The following is a 21930-nucleotide window of genomic DNA, read 5'->3' on the forward strand; positions in this document are numbered from 1 at the left end:
AAATACCTATCTCCCATAACACCACTAATTCCACCTCTAATTGATTTTTCAAATAATAAAACCATGTCTGGTTCTTTTAATAAATCTAATTCTACATTTGTATATTTTAAACCACATTGCCAGGTTAAACCAGGACTTGAGTAGCAATAACAAGGATCAACATTAAAATGATTCAAATTAACTTCTCTAAATTTTTCAAATATGTCAGCCAATATCATCACATCTGATTTTAAATATAAATCAACTAATTCACCATGATTTTTCATCTTAAAATGGTTCCAAATATTTAATGTTCTATTAAACACTTCGTCTTTCACATACTCCTCTTTTAATTGATCATAAAATTGATCTTTTAATAATTCTGTTACATTAAAATCATTGTGTGTTTTATAAAATGAATAAGGAATTGCGCCTTTATATCTCAATAATTTAAAATCTTGTTCATTTGGATAATAATATCGAGTTATAACAAAATCATTATCAACTAAACTTTTTGCTAAATTATCTAATGAACTTGCTAAAAATCTATAAGAATCTAAAAATCTAATGCAACCAAATTGAAATGAAATATAATTTTCAGATGTTTTAGCTAATAGTTTAAAATCATATTTCCTTACATTTACACCATTCATAGCATTATATTCTTCTATTTCTTGATTAATTGCGCCCAATTTTCCCGATAATTGTTTTATAAATAGATGGGTATCATAGCCTGATAAATTATGAAATAATATTGGAACGAAATTTACTTTTTTAGCTTGTAAATTACAATCTTCATGAGCAGCTCCACGATATTTTGAATTTAAATGATCATGATCTCTAACTTTTTTATCAAATGAATAAAAACGTTTTTCACAATAACAACTTTGAGTTGCATAATTAAAATCAATTTCATCTTCTTTTGTCATAACTATTCTTTTATTTTTGTTTAATAATCACTTTCTAATTCAATCATTTTGTTACAAAAATCATTAACTACATCTTCACCTCTAAAAGAAATATATTGACTTTCATATAATTTGGGATAATTTGATTTGATGTAAATTCCATAAGCAGCAGCTCTTTGATGAACTTTTTTAATTGTATTTATAATTGGCGGGTCTTGTGTTGTGTCTTCATTTAATTCATTTCCTTTATCCATTGATTTTAATAATTGCTTTTTGTTATATATTTCTTTTCTATCTTGATCAGTTAATTCTTTATTCAACGATTCAAAATCCCCATAAATTACAAATGGAACAATATTCTTAAATTTATGATTAGTAAATTTCAATTTATAATCTTTTTCTGTTGGCATTATTAATTTACAAAAATCGTTATTATCACATAATTCTTTATGTTTTAGTAACGCATTCTCAGTTCTAAATTTAGATGAACATTTTCTACATAGATAAATTTTATGACTGTTAAAATCACTTTCTGTTCTAAAGAATAAATCAATTTGTTTTAACCACATATAATGTTCATTTACATCTTTTTTGTAATATAACAAATCTATAGCATTTTCATCATCATAATATTCTGTTAAATATAAAGCTTCCAATGTATAATCTTCAATATTTTCACCTTTTGTCTTTGGTAATTGCATTAATTCGAATACATTTATTTTTAACTCATTAATTTTTTCTATTTTGGGTATCATTTTTATAATTACTGGATATTGATCAATTTTATATAATGTTTCATATTTCCGGTAATTTGTTATTCTAAAACTATGCGTAATATCTTCCGTTGGGTGTAAGCAACTAATAATTGACCATAGAAAACATTTATTATCTTCATTTTGAACATTTATTACTGCTTTTGTTGTAAATGGTAATTTAATATAAGATGATGCTTTAATATCCTTTTCTGTTGTAAAGCTTGAATCATTTTTAAACATTGTTTTACTTTTTGATGTTTTATTCCTTTTTGTATTATAAACATTTAAATCTAAAAATATAATTTCATTTAATGATAAACCAGAACCCTCAAAATATCTTTCTTCAATAACACGTTTAAATTCATTAAATATTTTTTCTAACTTCTCTTTTATTTGCGTTTTTGAAATTATTTCTTCAGAGAGTGTTTGAATGTTATAATCCATTTTCTCTTCTGACTTTAAAAAACTTACTTTCCCAGAGATACTAATTTTTGGATATTCAACATCTGTTATCAAATCTAGCATTTTTTCTATTATTTCATTAAATTTACTATAATCTTCTATTGTTGTACCTTTAAAAAATCTAAATATAATAGCTGCAGGACCAATTTTATTACGTAATGTTTCTAATATTTCAATTGTATCTTTTATTTCTAGTGAATCAATATAATTTCTAACATTTTCCATGTAAGGTTTATTTGAAATGGATTTAGTTTTTGAAGTTGGTTTTTTTACTTTTTGAGGTTTATCATCGAAATAATCTTTTCCTAAAACATTATTACTCAAATTTTGATGGTGTTTTTGTGATTCGAGATGTCTATTATAATTCCTTTTTACTATAAATTCATTACAAACTTCACATTTTATTTCATCCACATTCATATTTTCTAATCGTTCTTTTCTTTCATTGGAATTTTCTGAAGTTTCAAAATCTATAACATTTTTTATATGATTTGAAGATTTTTCATGACGCGATTTTTGAGATTTATCAATGTATTTTTTACAATATGGACAATAATATTGATTTTCATTAACATCAATTTGTTCTGTCTTATTCTCTCACATTTATAAGGAAAAAAAATTACTTGTGGTGATGAGTGGGGATTACTTCCCCTTGTATATAACAAGCGCGCTATTAACCGTTCTCATCCAAGCCTCACAGCATCTATTTATCCGGGCACAGTTGACACGCAATCACTGTACTACTACAGTAATAGCACACGCGTTAATAACCGTTCTCAGTAGCACTCACTGTATCAATCTATCCATGCGCAGTTGTTGTTACGCGCAATCACTGTATATGTGTATCACAGAGCAATCGTCCGTTCTCACTAGAACCTAGCTGTGATGAGTGGTGTCTCGACCTCTCGACCTCTGGTATGAAAACGCCATCTTCTAATTACTAGCGTCATTCGTAATTAGTCATAAACTTTCAAATTCAAGTAGTTCAAAACGTAAACGAAACCTTCTGCTCGGCAGATGACTGGGCCGAAGATCTAGAAACGAAATTGGTAGAATTTAATATGGTTTGAGCGGCCATCTTTATATATTGTCCCTAGCACATTGTATTCAAAACATTATCAGAAAGATAAAGATCTTAAAGAAATAGCTTTTTTGATAGAAATATATTTTCTAATAATTCAAATTTATTCTCAAAATGCTTATCACGTGACCATTTGAGCCGTTGCAGTTGCTGGTAATCGTAACCGACATAAGCAGGGGAGCAACTATGGGAGGATCTCATATCCCGCTAGTCGTCCTCAGTTGCTGCGAATCGGAGCGCAGTCGACACAAGCTGGGCTGCGATCGCGGTTGCTCTCAGTTGCGTCAGTAGGTTCGACATAAGCCAGCCAAATGAACAGTGGTTGGCGTACTCATTTAACATTCCTTTATTGAGGTACGTAACTGATTTTAGGAACAGAATGTTGAATACATGGAAGTGCGCTCGTGAGCAACTGCTGGAATCACAAAACAAGATGAAAAGGTGGTATGACAAAGCTAGGAGTATAATTTTTAGTCCAGTAGATAAAGTTCTAGTTCTATTTGCAATGTCGGTAAATTTTTTACATGTTTAGTATAAAAAGAAACAGTTAGTGATGTTGATTATACATGTATGGTAGAAACTCCTGATAGAAGGAAAGACACGCACATGTGTCACATAAATATAATGAAATGGTATAAGTACCATTAAGTAGGAAAGAATGATGTGAGTAAAAGTGATGATAGGAATCCGAAAGTTATTTGTAGTGAGTAATGAGTATGCCCCATGAGAACAAAGGTTGAGGCCACGATAATGGGTGTAGCTGAACCCAGTGATAGTGACTGGAGTTATCCATCTCCTGTTAATTCCTAAGCCAGATGGAATGTGGAGGTTTGTGACAGATTTTCCTGAAGTCAATTCAGGGACCAAAACAGATTCTTATACAATACCGAGGATATATGATTTCGTCTCTTAGATAGGTAAATCCTGTAAATAGGTATATACAGTCAACCTCTTAGCGGTTAATCCGCATCACTAGGGACTGAGCTTTTTAGTATGGATAATATGATATACGGCTAACAGATAATTCGTAATTGATACGAATTAACTTCTATCCATATAAACTATGATTTAAGTGCACAATCTGTAAAATAGCCTGTTTAGAAACCATGGACGACTTCTACAGTAGAACCACCTTCTAACGAACCATTGGGGGAATAAAAAGTTCATAGTCAAATAGATCTAATGAACCATCGGATACTATGTCATAGTATCCGCTGGTTCATTAGATCCATTTGACATCATTTATACATGAAAAGAAAAAACCTATTTGAACTATTTGAAGCAATCGTCATCGTACATCTTAAGTAAAGATATAATATGTGAGTGTATACATACGTCTCATGTACTTGATGAGGGCAATTAATTAAAGGATTTTTCCTTGTTGATAATAATAAGCATCTGGACAAAAATTAACTCGACCTCACTACTGAAGTCAATGGATTATTAAGTGAAGCTTGAGACTAGTATGACTATGATTAACGTGTTTTCTGGAGTTTCTCATATTTCCTACCAACCATACATAAATTGGACAACGGGACCATGCATTTGTCTACGGAATAATTGAAAATATGGATTATACAGTGAAATAATCTGACACAGAATTTTAAAAGGAATAACATTACTGAAAAACTGGACCAATTTATTGACACGGAATAAGCACTTATACGGTTTAACAGGAGACGGATTAACCGATGTTGACTGTATAATCAAATGATGTTGACTGTATAATCGATTCAACAAAGGGTTAGTGGCAAGTTTCTCTGACAAACCGTAACACCAGTAAACTGCATATCCTGAATAACCGCTGTTCGCTTTATTGTATCTATAAGTTTCATCTGTGTCCTGGTAGTTAGTGCGGTCGGAGTTGTAGTCCAATTTTGATTGAATCTGGTATACCCAAAAAAAAAATTCCTTCTGTATATGTACAGCTCTACAGCTAGCTAACCAATATATGTTTATTGTGTCATATATAATGGTATAAACACTGATAATAACTGGTATAAACTGATAATAACATCAGAAAGAATTAAGGAATCTTATACAACTTTTAAAATGATAAAATACATGATGAAGATTTATCATGCAGTGCAGGATTATAGGCTGAGAGCAGTTCTATTATTTCAGACATACCATGTTATTTCATTCAAAATTGTATTTATACAATTTTAAATCTTAAAATAAAATCCGGAAGTAAAACAGCAGACAATACCATGGGTTCACGTTAACACCTACTGATTTCTGTGGCTAAGCCAATCAGAGGAGACTTCCCTTTCACTGATCGGCTTTTCAAAACTGATATTAATGCGATCATATTTTTGCGAAAAAACTCCTGTCAGTTTCAACAAGGTCCTTTTTCAAAATTCAGCTCCCTAGGAATTGGAAAATTGATAATGCTTTAATGAATGATTTGTATGCATATATACTTAGTTGCACAGTCAAAAGGTCTTATCTCTGGAAACCATGTCATTCAAATTCGCTCCATTTCTATAGTTATAGGCTCAGCCTATGGCTTGCGAAACGAGCTGAACCTATTAACTATCTATAACAAATCAAGTTTTTTTTTTTAATGGAAAAACACAGCCTGTCCCACACATGTATATGTGTTGGATATAGACCTAATATACTAACTTGTTATGCCATAGCAGTTATAATATAGTTATATATTTGATATATATATATATATATATATATATATATATATATATATATATATATATATATATACACTATATACATTTATATTGGTCATATGTCGTCAGTTAAGAACGACTTCATTTTTGTAAATTATTGGATCATTGGTAGGCAAAGTCATAATTCGAGGGCTCCTTTGGTATTGGTGGAGGATTTTCCGGTATTGTCACGCCTTCGATATCAAGCAATCTCAGTTTTACTTCAATTCCGAGCAATGTCTCCAGATCTTGAGCCGCCTTCTCACTTGTCATCTGAAAACAAAAAAAAATTATCAAAACTCTTTCGAGTAACTACTGGTTGGTATGGCACCATGTAGATTGGTCAGTGGGATACCTGTAACTATAGTTAGAAATAATAACTTTGAACAATAAATGAACACAAAGCTAGAGCAAGGAATCTAGATGAGGGAGATAATTAACACTATAGGATGAAGTTTCATTATAACTGCTATGGCATAACAAGTTAGTATATTAGGTCTATATCGAACACATTTTGATCAGTACCTCTTTTGACAATAATGCATTGATCCCATCAGTCCACATATGAAATGTTTCTTCATCTGGTGCAAAAAACTGCAGTGGCTCACCATCAACATTTGGATTCAACGAAAATGACAGATTTGTAAACGACTAAAAAAAGAATTTCAAATCATACAATTTTTATGAATTATTTTATTTACTTTAGGCGTGAATATTGCCTTATTATTGGAATATGTTATGCAGTCAAATTTTTGAGGAAAGTTCATCAGACTGGGTATTTTGGAAATCGCAAGAAATACAATAGATTTGTATAACTACATAAGAATCCCAACAATTAAAAACTTCATCATTGAATATGGAAAAATAATATGTAAAAAAAAATATGAGCATATAAGTCACGCCCACAGTAGCAATGAACAAATAGTTAGAATTTTACAGATCAATAGGTGTGACAGTATAGCAATTTAGACAATATTGAGAGTATATGAAACACCACTAGCAAGTAGATGTGAATTGATTGAAGCTTGCCATGATTTGATATACATGGCCTCCTTGAAATAACGGTCAAAATCATTATTTCGGCGGTTCATAATGGAACATAATATAACCCGAGGACGCTGATGTAACATGGATCAAATTACCTTGGAATATATTCGTTATCATTACCACAGTTCAAGTATGAAGAAAATCAGTCCAAATTCTACTTCTACATCTTAGAGCAGTAATAAGCTCCAAATTGGCTATTTGAGACACTGACATAACTATGGCAGCCATCTTGGATAACCTACACATCAAAAACAGTAGAGTTAATACTCCTAATGCCCTCAATTCAAATACAAATTAAAAGAAAGTCGGTAAACAAGGGGCACTATGGTCAGCCTGTCAGCTTTTCATAAAATGGCAAATAATGCATTCTGTGGGTTATATTTGTCAAAATACACTCCCAGCTCAATACCAATATACCAATAATTTACACAATACAATTGTGTTTTCATAAGTAACATAGACAGCGACAAGAGCTGGCAAGAACAAATACTTCAGATGAATCTTGTCCCTTGGTCTTATTGATTGGAATACGGAATATAGCTAAATTTTCTGAAATTTGCTCAATAAAACAAAATGGAATTGAATTTGATGTTTAATTTGTTTAATAAAGCAAAATTGAATTGGATTTAATATTTTTTGCAGATTGAAATTTGATTGAATTTGCTGTTTGAGCACATGGCTAATTAGCATATCAAGGTCATCCATCCGATTTGAGAAAAAGCTATTTTTCCGACTTTGCATAATTGTCAATGATATTAGTATCAATGAGGTAGTGCAAATAAAAATTCACCTTCAGCGCAGAAAATCGCGTATTTTTAGTGGTTCTATGAGATTTTATTTAACACTACCGTGCAAAAACCAGTACGAACATTCATTCAACCACTGAAAGTTTAATATAGAGTTTGTATTTTCATTCGTCTAAATTAATAAAAAAAGAGTTATTATAAGTTTTAGCTGTTAATGATGACTTTAAAAATCATGAATATTCAAAAACAAGTTTGAAAAAAACATATCAGTTTTTTTCGGGATTCGAACCCGTACAAGACGGCTAGCAAAGGACTGGGATTGAGCATGCAGGCAGTACGGCGCCATTTGCAATTATTTCCAGCAAATTCATTGCCGTCTTTAATCATTTTTCATGGTTTATCTCTTAGTTGGGACAGTCTGTTGTTTAAGATTCAAGCTCCAAAGCAAGTATTTCTTGTGTTTCATCAAATATTTGACTCATAGTCGACGTTTTGTTAATTAAGTACTGTATATAGTCGACGTTTTGTTAATTAAGTACTGTATTCGGTACAACGTATGTGCGGCGTGCACCAAATCAATTCAATCAAATCAAATGCGAAACTTTATTTCATGATTGATGCAATTGCAAAGCTTAGCATGCCTAGATTATAAGTTCAAGAAATAAGTAGGCCTAGATTATACGATGAGAATGTGAGAAGGCCTAGGCCTAGATAGATCATACGCTTGAAGGGTCATAATGATATTGACTGGCATTAACTTGATTCTCAGTCTGGCTCATAGCATTTTTGGCTCAGTAGCATTTCTTGAACCGGTTCAAATTTGGCCCGAGTTAATCGTTCAAACTGGTTCCATATCGGTCTGTGCCTGCTTGACCCAGGACAAATTTGGACCATGCAATGGGTTTATAAGATTATTCTATTTAAATGCTAACTGGTTGTGTGTGACTCACACCTCCTGTTCCTCAATCCTGTTAATGAGTAATTTTAGCGCGATCTTAATTAGCATTAGTCAAATTTGACTTGGGTTTGGTCCAGGCCAGAATCATCCCCGCCCAAATCGTGTCATCGTGACTGCAGATATAGATTTGCTATCATCAAGTTAATTAGTTTGTAGCTATATTCCAAATGTAATGTAAAAAGTGAACAATCTTTCATTGTGAAATAAGGCATTAATAATCAGCGCTGAATTTTTATCGCTTAACATCTTCTTTGCAAAATTTCTTTTTATTCAGCTTCTGTATGAATCTTTTTAATCCTCTATTTCAGAACTTGCATGAATTTCAAGGTCAAAAAACAAGACATGAGAAGAATGATGTGAAATAACCTCAGTGAATCTAGGAGCTGTACCCAAATAATAATGGAACTGATCAATGAGACATTACTTCTGGCAATAAGCTGTGAATGGAAATCATGTAGAATGTTGTTATTCATATTTGTAATATATGTAAGGAGCCCATTTTAGGGCACAGTCTCCAGGGATATTGCGCTTACTTTTCACGTGTTCGTCCATCCGTTCATATATGAAATCGACATTTTGAAGCTATCGGCGTGCTTCAATGGATTACTTTTGAATTTAGTATAATTGTATATCGTCCCTATAGCGTTAGAAGTGGGCATTCTGTCCCTGGACCACTAGTTTGTCATTACATTGAATCTCTTGACCCCTTATTTTGTATTGTCATTTTTGAATTTTTGCTCATTTTAATGCTATTTCATTATGTGTGTGCTACATTTCAAGGCTCTCCATTTTGTGTGGTACCAGAAATATCAATAAAAGGTAAGTAAAATGTATATATATAATATATATGTAAGGAAAATTATTTTATGAACCTCTTGAGATTAAAAGCTATTCAATACGATAACATTTTACTGAAACTTGTATTTTCCAGATGATTCAAAGTAAACCCAAAGACTAGAGTAGATGTAGCACATATAAAACATCATTGAAGGTGATGTGAAAAAAATCTTATTTTCTAACTATCAGTAACTAAAATTTAAGTGAGTGTTAGATCCAATTGATATTAATCTCATTGTGTTGATGTATGGAGCTGTAAAACTCATCTGTCCACCAAGAGTCCCCTCCCTTCGAAACCTGATAGCATTAAGATACACTGCCACTACATTAACCCACCTGCTGTTCTATTTATAACTATATATGAATCTGCCTTATACAAGCAATCAGATTGGTGCAGCACATTTTTCAGATCGTATAATGCTAAGGTCTCTATGTGACAAGCAGGCAACTACATGCCCACATGACGTGTTCTATGATTGTAGTGGGTTGTGGGTTTCTGTATGTGTTCACCAGGGGCATTAAATGTTGCCATATTGCCAAGTCGAGCATTTTACTGTGGGCATGGTGTCCATTTACCACTAGTTCGAACAATTGAAGGATTGTAAATTTCATGTCAACAAAATGTAGGCAATATAATGGCAGGAATGAATTCAGAATTACCTGAGTGGATGATTAGATTATTTAGATACGCTAAGATCTTTAGTTGGAATAAAAATTGTTTCATATTATAATAATGTTTATAGTCGGTTATAGGTCTTTTGGATCTTCATGGGAAACCTGAATCGTAGGAGGAAGAATATGCTGTGGAAAACCTGCACAACAACACCATAAATGCATTTTCCGGAATAAATGAAATACATTTATGAAAATGTTTTGAGAAATATATTTCAAACGCAAAACAATATATTCGAAGCGCAAAAAATATATTGCCAAATACACAAAATCACGAATATATTTTTTAGAAATAAATATATTTGAAACGCATTTTCAAAAATATATTTTTCGCAAAAACTCTAAATCAAAAATATGTTTTTAGAAAATAGAAATATATTTGAAACGCGTTTCTAGAATATATTTTTTCGCGAAAACTCAAAATGGAAAAATATATTTTTTCAGAAACATATATTCGGAACGCATTTTTAGAAAATATATTTTTCTCAAAAATATATTCCGAAATCAATACAAAATCAGAAATAAATTTTTTTGCGAAAAAATGTATTTCATTTTCTTAAGGGAAATCTACATGATGGTGTATGTTTAATCCAGTATCAAAATTAAACATAAGAAAATAAACTCTACAGTTTAAGCATTTATAATTCATAAAGATTTCAGTACACCTTATTTTAAAGATTTGGAACATGCACCCTTGCCGCTAGTGTTTGTGTTTTTCAACCTTGAAATTCGACCATAGAACTCCAAAATCTGTATTGCACATCCTCTCTCCGGATATGATCTTATGAAATATATATGAAATAGCAATGACCTGCTATCAACGGTTCTTCTTGAATCGCATTTACACACAAATGACTTCTACTGACCGTGACCTTTGGAGCCCAAAATCAATAGGGCACATCCTTTCCCTAGGGGTAATCGAACTATGATATAGCATTGTCCAGCTATGAATGGTTCTTCTTGAATCGCATTCACAAGGTTTCACATAATCGACCTCCAGTGACCTTGACCTGGACCCCAAAAACAATAGGGCACATCATCTAGCTAGGGGTAATATTACTCACGATTGGTAGAACACTATATCCGTGTTGACGCGATGTAGAGAGAATCCCACAATGATAATAAAAAAGTCCGAAAATGAAACTTCGAGATAGCAGTTTATTTCAACGTTTCGACTATATACTAATAGTCATCTTCAGGAATAATGAGATACTACAAAAATTATGAGATCTATATACAATCCAGAGACAAAGAGACTAATTCAAGTAATCAGAGATGATACAAACTAAAGGAAAATTAACGTAGAAACAGTTACACACTAAAATAGATTAAAGGGAACCAAACCAAGGGGTAATTATAAACAACAATAGTGAGTATAAATATAAATTGAAACTTAAAATCAGTAGTAAAGAGACAAACTAGGGGGCACTCAAATTAAAACAATGGTGAATACAAGTTGAGCGACTAAAATTTATGAGTGACAAATAACAAAGGATCAAAGGGGAAATCAAGTGTTGAGTTGTTTACTTGAGTTCAGTTTACAGAGGAATTTTGATATAAGTTTATTATGGGGTGAAAAACCATTGTTAAGATTTACAACGTTGTTCGAATTTTCAATTATAAATGCAGATTCCAAAATATGTCGTTTAGTTTTATCGCTGCAAGGGTAAATTAATTCAGCATTAGCGAAATCAAAATCTGTAAACTGGTTAAACTCAACACTTGATTTCCTCTTTGATCCTTTGTTATTTGTCACTCATCAATTGTTTTAATTTGAGTGCCCCCTAGTTTGTCTCTTTACTACTGATTTTAAGTTTCAATTTATATTTATACTCACTATTGTTGTTTATAATTACCCCTTGGTTTGGTTCCCTTTAATCTATTTTAGCATGTAACTGTTTCTACGTTAATATTCCTTTAGTTTGTATCATTTCTGATTACTTGAATTAGTCTCTTTGTCTCTGGATTGTATATAGATCTCATAATTTTTGTAGTATCTCATTATTCCGGAAGATGACTATTAGCATATAGTCGAAACGTTGAAATAAACTATTATCTCGAAGTTTCATTTTCGGACTTTTTATTATCATTGTAATATTACTATGTAATATCATAGTCCTACTATCAATTGTTCGCCTTAAATCTCACACGAATGACCAGTAATGACATTGACCTTGATCCTTGGACCCCAAAATCAATAGGACACATCCTCTCCCAAGGAGTAATCATAATATGTAATATCATAGTCCTGCTATCAACAGTTCTTCCAGAATCGCGTTCACAAGGTTTCACATGAATGATGTCTAGTGACCTTGACCTTAAATGATCCTTGGACCCTAAATTCAATAGGGCACATCCTCTCCGTAGGAGTAATCATAATATGTAATATCATAGTTCTGTTATCAACAGTCCTTCCTGAATCGTGTTCACAAGGTTTCACATGAATGACCCATAGTGACCTTGACCTTTGATCCTTGGACCCAAAATCGAATATGGTACATTATTCTTGAATCCCCGCCTGTGGTTATAAAAAAAAAAAATTAGAATGTGGCAACACCGCGTGTATATGCCTGGTTAAGCAATAGAAGACAGGTGTCATATTGCATACTTCATAGAAAACAGCGCAGTTAAAGGTCAAATGCCCTCTAATTCCTACTTTTTAAGATTAACTTTCCAAATAACATTTTAGTATATAAATGACAGCCTTGGATGAGCCTTATAGAAAAAAAATAACGTATTTGTCTTAAATCAGTAATATTAAATAACTGGTTCATTAACCTATATAGCGTGTGCATCGCTACATGGATCATAGCCTCAAGACCAACCAAAATTCAAAGCAGTTTGAGAAGCACATTGAAGGCTATTTACCCTCATGAAAAACATTTTCGCGGCAATATATCCTAGCTTCATCCATTCAAAAACAATCAAAACAGCTTTAACAGTTTTTATTGTGCCACTGCTGACCAAAATTCACTGATATTTACCAACACAGCCAACTACAGCAACTTTAAGAAATTTGATAATTTCAATTTTGAGCCAGTGACCGAATGCCTACAGACTTTTTAATTAGCTGAAGTACAGATTTTCCACGTAAAATCTTGAAAATATAACGGAAGAAATAAGTGTGAAAACTGTATTGGGCTGAATTCAAATGATGGGAGAACTTACTTTTTGCAATCAATTAGGATGGAAATATCAAGAAAGAAATCTTTTATTTTCTTAATTGTATCTGATGAAAACACAACATTTTTCAACCAGATGTTTTTGGCAGGATTTCAGAAGGGATCCATGCTCCAAGTCAATTGACATCATAGGGCCGGGCCGTAGGAGCCGTAGCGGCTCGAGCCGCCCAAATATTTTACTAGTTACATTTTTTTAATGTAACATTTTTGGGGTTTCCGCCTTGGCAAAGTTATATAGGTGCTGATTGAGATCAATTTAACAGAAAACGATTCGATGATCAGTAAATAAATTTTGTCATTCAATGATCGATTGTGGCCACGCTGGCCATTATTAGATAATAAGTATTTTTCCCCCAAACTTATATCTAAACGATAGACTTATGAGTCCCTGACGGTTATTTATTTGAAAATGTTGATGATTTGCAGTCATTCTATGATATCGCACATGAATCTATCACACATCAGTCTATGATAGATTCTAGGTAATTTTCAGAACAATTAAAACAGATACTACGCGAGCAACACACGCTCAGATAAATAATTAATCCAACATTTCTATATACATTAATTCAAGGGAAGTATAAAATGTAAACTAGGGGTCCAGGGACACCATGCCCACTTGGGAAGTGGTTTCAAATGCTCAACAATCTTACAATTTCAATATTCAACACCCCCTGGTGACCATATACAAAAACCAATGACCTTGAAACTCACCACAATCATAGAACATATTGTCAGCAGCTACAATTTTGTAATTGATTGTGATAACAAAATATGCCTCGTTACCAATTTAATATAGAAATACTAAGTTATTCTACTATTCAATGCCCCCTGGTGACCATATTCAAAACCCAATGACCATGAAACTCACCACAATCTTAGAACATATGATGAACTACAACTTTGCAATGGATCATGGTGACAAAAGATGCCTAGGTACCAATAAAGGAAATACTAAGTAATTCTACTATTCAACGCCCCCTGGTGACCATATAGAATAACTTATGTCCTTAAAACTCACCACAATCATAGACGATGTCATGAGCGACAACTTTGCAATGATTGTGGTAACAAAATATGCATTGGTACAAATATGATATAGAAATACTAAGATATTGTATTATTCAACGCCCCCTGGTGGCCATATACAGAAACCAATGACCTTGAAACTCACCACAATCATAGAACACGTTATAAGCTACAACTTTCTAAAAACTTTTTCCCACCTACGAATGAGTACTGGTAACTCCAAGATGGCCGCCAATTGCTCATAATTGGTTGATCAAAAATACCTGTCTCAGGTATAAAACATCCCTTTCCAAAGAATACCCATCAGCAATTGCCATCAGAAATGGCAAACCAGTAGGAACCTACAGGACTCAGAATTCGGGCCAAAATTGACATTTTTGGGCACTAAAAAGGTTATATGCCATCTTGAGTCCGATCAACCCAATTTTTGTCACGGTTATGGGCCCTGGGAGGATTCAGATATATATGAAAGATCAAAGCGTCTTCAAAATTTCTCTCAAAAAGTTCAAAAATGTGTAAAAAGTGCTGATTTTGGCAAATAACAATGGCTGCCAGTTAGCCATCTTGATTCTGACAGGGCCAGTTTTTTGGCTGAAGATTTGTCTAGGGTAGATACATGTGTAACCGAAATATCAAGACATTACATTGAAGCGTCTTCAAACTTCCAAAAATAACTGGATTCCGTCTACGGACGGACGGACGGACGCTATGAGGGACGACGGACGAAAAGTGAACGCAATAGCCCGCTGGGACCTAAGTCCCAAGTAGGCTAAAAACTGTATTTATCAGCTTGATGACGAATTGGTGACGCATCCACGCACGCACGCCCACCCGCACGCGCACACACAGATTTTGTAATTCCCAAAATAAAGAACCGATTTTTTGCGCGTGTGAATGCTTGATCTGGTCCAAGTGGGACTGGGCCAAATTAAGACTCGCCTTAATGAACGCACCTTATCATTCTACATCTGTATGAAGACGATATGTTAAACGCTCTCAAAATGTTTTACCAAATATACATACCGAGAAATATACCAGCCAGGCTATACACTATAATTTCATCTTGGACATTTTGATAACTTTTTTAGGTATTGGAAAAGTCGCGCCATAGGGTTCGTAGGTCATATTTGTTTATACAATAGTTCATAAAATAAAGCCGTAAATGCTGAGAATTTACAGATTTTGTTACTCTATATAATTATCACACCCTGGTATTTTTGGGGATTTTAGGGAGGTGGCCTCCCTAATGAAAGATTGCTTCCTACGGGCCTGCATCATCTCCGTGAAAAGCGCTATACATGCAGTAATCACACACAACTGAATGATGATTCATCATGAATATGCATAGAAATGCAGGGGTTAGATTTTGAGGCGAGCAATCGCGCTCGCGCGCCTACGCGCACGTAAAATATCTCGTAGAAGCGCTACTCACAGCGCACCTTAGTCTTATTCAATAGCGAGCGCAAAATTGTAGAAAGTTTATTGATTTCCCACAACCTTGGTGCAAAGTGGAAAGTTTATTGATTTCCCAATAACTTGTAAAATAGAAAGTAAGTAAAAGTATCCTTGGAGTAATCATTTGACTACTCCAATTCAAAATACCGGTGCAACTGGCCACTTTCCTTAGTTGGGGCGTCTGTGAAATAGCGTTTCCAAGCCCCTAGAGTTCAAAATTTTTCTGGGGGAGGGCCCGCAGACCCCCCATGAAGGACTTCGCACCTACGGCGCTCGTTTTATCACATTAACAAAATTCCAGTTGAGCACCGAACCACATCTAGGTGCTCAATTAGTAGGGCACCTACAATTTTTAGAATCTAACCCCTGAAATGGGGTTTCCCCAATGACTCAAATAGACACCTACTGTACAACATCGGTCTCCAAGGATAAACAAGAGATCCACGGATCTCAATATCTCGGGCGCAGAATGTTATCTTTGTAATGTATAGGCGCCATCTGATTGATGCATCTTTAAGGTTTTCCTTGAACACTTCATGGATGTGTGAAATGCTGATTTCGGTGAACAACATCATCGAAATCTAATCAGCAATCATCGCAGCAATACCGGGATATCAACATATTCAAGTGCTTGAATAACTCGTTTGATGGCGCTAGTCAGAACCGGAAATTGGAAACTTAATCCGCCATGTTCAAGTTCATTTGCAATAAAGATCTCTCGCTTCAAGTTTTTAGTTAGCGACATTTTACTTACTATACAACGGCACGCATAATCCTTTGAGTATGATATCCTGATGTGTTGAATTCGATAAAACCTCACTTTGAACCCTAAAGATCACTAGAAATGTCAAAAAACTACCAAAAATAACAAATTTAGCGATGACGCTCGAAGCAGCTAGCGGAAGTTAAGACTGGTACCGGGTGTCATCCCTTTGTTGTCGAGTTCAAGACTCTAAGGTAAATTTATTGCAGGCAACACTGATAAATATGAAATAATATAATGAAATAAAATTGATTTTAGAAGAACTAAACTCCTAGATTTATAATAAAAATATGAAATGTACCAGGACTCGAACCAACAATCTTAATTGGGCGGTCAAGTGCTGCAACCATGTGATACCTGGCAACCAGTCTTTACATCGTCAGCCGTTGCAAAATGTTTTTTGATAATTTTAGGACATTTATAGTGATTTCTAGCCTTAGCAGTGAGGTTTTATCATATCCAACGTAGCAGTAGGGTAACATATTTCAAGGATTATGCATGACGATACATAGTAAGTAAAATATCGCTTGAAGCGAGAGATTTTCATTGCAAATGAACTAGAGCATGGTGGATTTAGGTTCCAATTCCCGGTTCTGACTAGCGCCATCAAACGAGTAATTCAAGAACTTGAATTTGTCGATATCCTGTATACACGAGGTTTGGGCCTAGTCGATTGTGCACGCATAATCTTCCGTGAAGTAGCGTATTGATTGAATCTTCGGTTATTTGCATAATGAAATAGATATGGGGAGACGGAATCGATACTACGGCTATCATATTAAAAATAAACATATAAGACTCTCCCATGACTGGGAAATGAGAAACTAGAACAGCAGATTAATAGATGAGAAGATTAAAAGACCGGTTTGTCTGCGTCAATCGAATATGCCCTTTTACATTGATTGACAGTTATTTTCGTTCAATGTAACGTTGTACATCGGCCTTCTAGCCGTTTTATGAAACAAAATGCTCCTTGAAATTTCTTTAAAAATCGCCACAAATTCGTCGATTTCTCTTAAATGAACGCGATATTCAAAATTCCATTTCCAACAGATTTTAGCCGCATGATGAAGCTACATTTTGCACATAAACATAGTAGATTGCATGACTTCGTGTCGAAGTTATAACCTCATTTGTTAGCAAAAATTCAAATTTTGGACCCATTACAACATCCAAGATAAAAAGAAATTAATACAATTTATCTACCATGCATTAGACATCGGCACCCTGCTATCAAAATTTCCATCGTTACAAAAAACAATCATAAATCTACAGATTTGCAACATTTTCGAAATTCAAGGCCCTAAAATCAAGACCAAAGTGCTGAATTCAAGGCTTTTCAAGGCTTTGAATATCCTTTTATTAGGATTTCATGGCCCGCTACGAACCCTGCGGCAGCTGCAGCCCCGTGTCAGCACCACATCTTTGCTAAACAAACATACAAGTTTGTGAACTTAGTGCTCATAGCCTGTATATAAAATCTATAAAACAACATCATTCCTTCACTGTATTCACAGCTCTACTGCTGGCTATCCATTGTATGTTTATTGTGTTAGGCTTTTGTATAACATCATCAAAGCTATACATCAGAAAGAATTAAAAAATTTCTCAATTAAACAATGTCTCAAACAATTTCTAAAGGATTAAATACGCTACAAACGGTGATTATGCGGTGCAGGATTAGAGACTGGAAACTGTTGGATTATTTCAGATGTACACTGCTTGTTTCACCAAGGATTGTTTTAAAATCAATCTAATAAAGCAAAGTCCATTGTTCTTAATCAAATGTATTTTTTTGCCATAGCTTTGCTATTCATAAAGCACACCAAAAGTTTGTTATTCTTCAGCGGTACAACGCGCATGGAGATATGTGTTTGACTACAATGACGTCAGTGATCATGGGTTTTTCACAGCAAACGCGCACCTGCTGTATATGGTAAGCTGGTGAAAATAGGCAACTTTAGTCCTATTTCTCAGTAATGGCTTTACTAAAATCAAAATTAGTAACACATTTATCATTTATACACTAATCACATTTAAAAAATATTTATTTACACAACATTCTATCTCAAGGGCATTTGACCTTTATATTCAGGGCTGCCAACCTTGTCCTTACGCAGACAGGGACAGACGGATATCTTAGAAGGAACTTGCTAAAATATTATTCTAGCGAGAGACGGCTGCCCTAATGGCCATATCAAATGGCCGGCGACCTACATTTTCATTAGGGGTAACCTCTCATCTGGTCCAATGCTGACACCAAGTTTCATAGGTATCCACTAAGAATTATGGGCTGGATTGTCCTAACAAGAACTTCAAGATAGTGGCCATATTTGATGGCCGATGACCTCCATTTGTCCACTTGGAAACAAAATAATTTTGATCTCATCACATAACAATGTGTCCCTACACCTATGCCCTCACAGGTTTTTTTCATAAGGCATGTTTCGGCCAATTAAAAATCGTCCTACTGGAGCTATCAAACATGCCCATTTTCAAAAGATTGCTCGGAACTTACGCGGCCGAGCAACTGCGCTGCTCGGTTTACTGCTCGGACATTCTGCTCGGTTTTGATAAATTAGCCCCGCGCAATATGAGCTGCTCGATAATCTCTGCTCGGAACTCTGTTCGGTTTCAATCGTTTGTAGATCCGCGCAAATACGAGCTGCTCGGCATGCTGCTCGGAATTGAACGTATGAAATACCGAGCAAAGGCACGATACTCGGTGACTTGCTCGACGGGTTGCTCGGAACATCTGTCATCGCTGAACTCTACGTAGTGAACGCACCAACCTCTGAACTCTGAATGATTTGGCCGTATATCTGTCTTTGGGTTTTATATGCTACCCGAGCAATAGATAATTATCTGGCCGAGTAATTACACCGATCAGAAAGACTTACTCGGCCGAGCAGGATTTTTTTTGCCAAGTAACTGCTCCAGTAACGCAACTTTGCTCGGATTAGTGTCATAGTAGCAAATAATTAACGCTGATGTTGCTATTCGCGTAGAGATGATGTACCACTGGAGCAAACGTTGATACATTTTTGAGCGCGCCTTTGATGGAGAAAAAAAATACATGAAAAAAAATATTGTTCATTAGTTGTAGAACTACGTATCATTAGGTTTTTGGATGTTTGAATGAACTATTGATCATATTTTACCCTTGAAGAGACAGGTGACAACAGCCCTTGATTTAGAGGCGTCTTTAATTGTTTACGATTTTATTTTTCTGGCTAATGTTTTTACTGAACTAAATCTATGAATTATTTCGTAGGCCTATTGGTATGTATTTTTCGTGCAGCATGAATTATCTGTATACTCGACAATCGTGTGCCAAAGGCCGATGACGATGATGTCATACGATCGAATTACAAATTTGCTCCGAACATCCACCTCGGATCCATTCACAAATAGGCCTATATATGTCAACTAATCTGATGGGCTGTTTTTGAAGTGACTAAAATTTGTACATCAGAATTTGAATAAATATGCGTCTTGACATTCAAATAGAAAAATTAATTGTTACAAGTTATATACGATGATTTTAGTTAATGATATAAGTTCACAAATATCTTGCCAAAAAACTTTTATCCTCGATGAGGTAAGCTAAACCTTTCTAACTTGTATATACTTTACCATGTCATTCAATACGCCAAGTCTTAATATTAAATCATTAAAAGTTTATACTTATTTTTACATTTTATTTTACTTTATTTATCAAAAATAGGCCTACGAGTCTCAAGCTTTGGCAGAGCCGCATCCATGGGTCCGCCCGGGCCGATATTCATTCTGTTATCGATTAAATTCATTAATTTAATAGGGGATATGCAAATCACTATAATTGTGAAAACTATAGTTTAGGCCTAGCTCCGATGAAAATAACAGGGATACTTGTTTTTATTACGATAAAAATGCGTAGGACCGGCCTTTTAGTTAGACCGTGTGAAAAGTCATCACGCGGCGTACGAGAACCGTTATTTTAAACGGTGCGCTTTGGTACTTAGCAGGACCGGTTTCGGTTAGACCTAATTACCGGAAGTAATACGACTGCAATAAAAACGACAACAACGTTGTCGTTGCCGCCGCCGTCGGCACCATTCGAAATCGAAAAAGAACACATGAAAAACCAAAATCCAGTGTTGTAGGGTAAGCTAAACTGTTTTTAGAAGCTATGAACTAAAAAAATCTACCTAGCCCGTCTTCTGGCCTCTCTAGAACCTAATTTATTAATATAATATAGTTTTTGGTTAGTGACGTGAAGCGAATATATTTCATTCTTTTTTGTTCGATGACACAAATTTGGCATCTGTCTTATTCTAGCCTAAAGATTTGAACATGTGCCTGTCATGGCAACGGTAATTTTATTAGTTATTTGTATCAAACATGTTTGGCAATCGGTTTATTCGAAATCAGGTGTAAATATTTAAAACTATCTACGGTTACGGGAGTCTATAGGCCTACTCTATATCTAGGCTATAAATATATTAAAATTCGTCAAACCTGCGTGACCTGACCTTAAATTTCTATAGCCTAATGGAATGGGCTGAAATCACTCAACTATTGGTGGGGAATGCTCTGCTGTTCATCGGCTCCTTTTCCTATTCCCTGTTTAATAGTCACTGTGTAATGTATGCTTATTATTCTCATTCCAGGGTTGTCTCTGCTGTGGTTTCGTGTGATATGACCGACACTCAAAGCTACCTCTTGGACTTACTTAAGAATGAACAGCACTGGGAAGTGACTGGTGGAGTTTTCGTTGTTGCGGATGGTGCAGAATATTTTATAGTGAAAAACGGACAGAAATTTTATAGTGGAGCGGAAACTTGTCTGTTATTGACATGTGACTGCAAAGAGGGAATGAATGTTCATTCAGAATTGAATGCACTCAGTAAAATCGTTACTGAAGACATTGCTACTTTCAAAATGCGTTATACGAGTAGATACTGCAAACATTCCTTTGCAGTCGCAGAAATGTATAAAAATCGTTTAGAGAATGAAGTTTCTGATACCCTTTCAGTAGCTATTCTTTTTAACAAACCCTTCGTCGCTGCCGTTTCTGGTGTACATATTATCAAATGGAACAGTCGGTTAGGACATTTTCTTTGCCGAACATGTCGTTTCAATAACAATTGCCCTCATATTGGGCAGTATAAAGACTGGTGCGAAGAAAATAATTTTGATTTACCGTCAAAAGCAAATAGTGATGATGAACCTACTGCGCAGAGAGAGATCAGTTCAGTGTCATCACTGAAAATACCCTATCCATTGCCAAGCAGTCTGCGGGAAGTTCTCAGGACACAAAAACTGGGCTTAGGGTATCCGGAAGCTCTTATTCCGTCATTGGTAACTCCTAGTTGCAAACATAATTTCCCATGGGATAAGCGAGA

General features: G+C 34.6%; 1 protein-coding gene across 8 annotated transcripts in view; it reads right to left on the reverse strand.

Moving 5' to 3' along the window:
• Positions 1-5909: 5909 nt before the first annotated feature.
• LOC141902857 (engulfment and cell motility protein 1-like) overlaps positions 5910-21930 on the reverse strand; it is a 194846-nt gene continuing 178825 nt past the window's right edge. For all 8 annotated transcript variants that reach the window (XM_074790778.1, XM_074790780.1, XM_074790777.1 and 5 more), the window contains 2 exons: positions 6380-6505; positions 5910-6127 (listed from right to left, as the gene is read on the reverse strand). In XM_074790778.1, the coding sequence (XP_074646879.1) occupies positions 5978-6127; positions 6380-6505 (276 nt within the window). In that variant the 3' untranslated portion in view covers positions 5910-5977. The remainder of the gene's footprint in view (positions 6128-6379; positions 6506-21930) is intronic.

This window comes from Tubulanus polymorphus, chromosome 3 (assembly GCF_964204645.1).
Source record: "Tubulanus polymorphus chromosome 3, tnTubPoly1.2, whole genome shotgun sequence".
Classification (NCBI taxonomy): domain Eukaryota; kingdom Metazoa; phylum Nemertea; class Palaeonemertea; order Tubulaniformes; family Tubulanidae; genus Tubulanus; species Tubulanus polymorphus.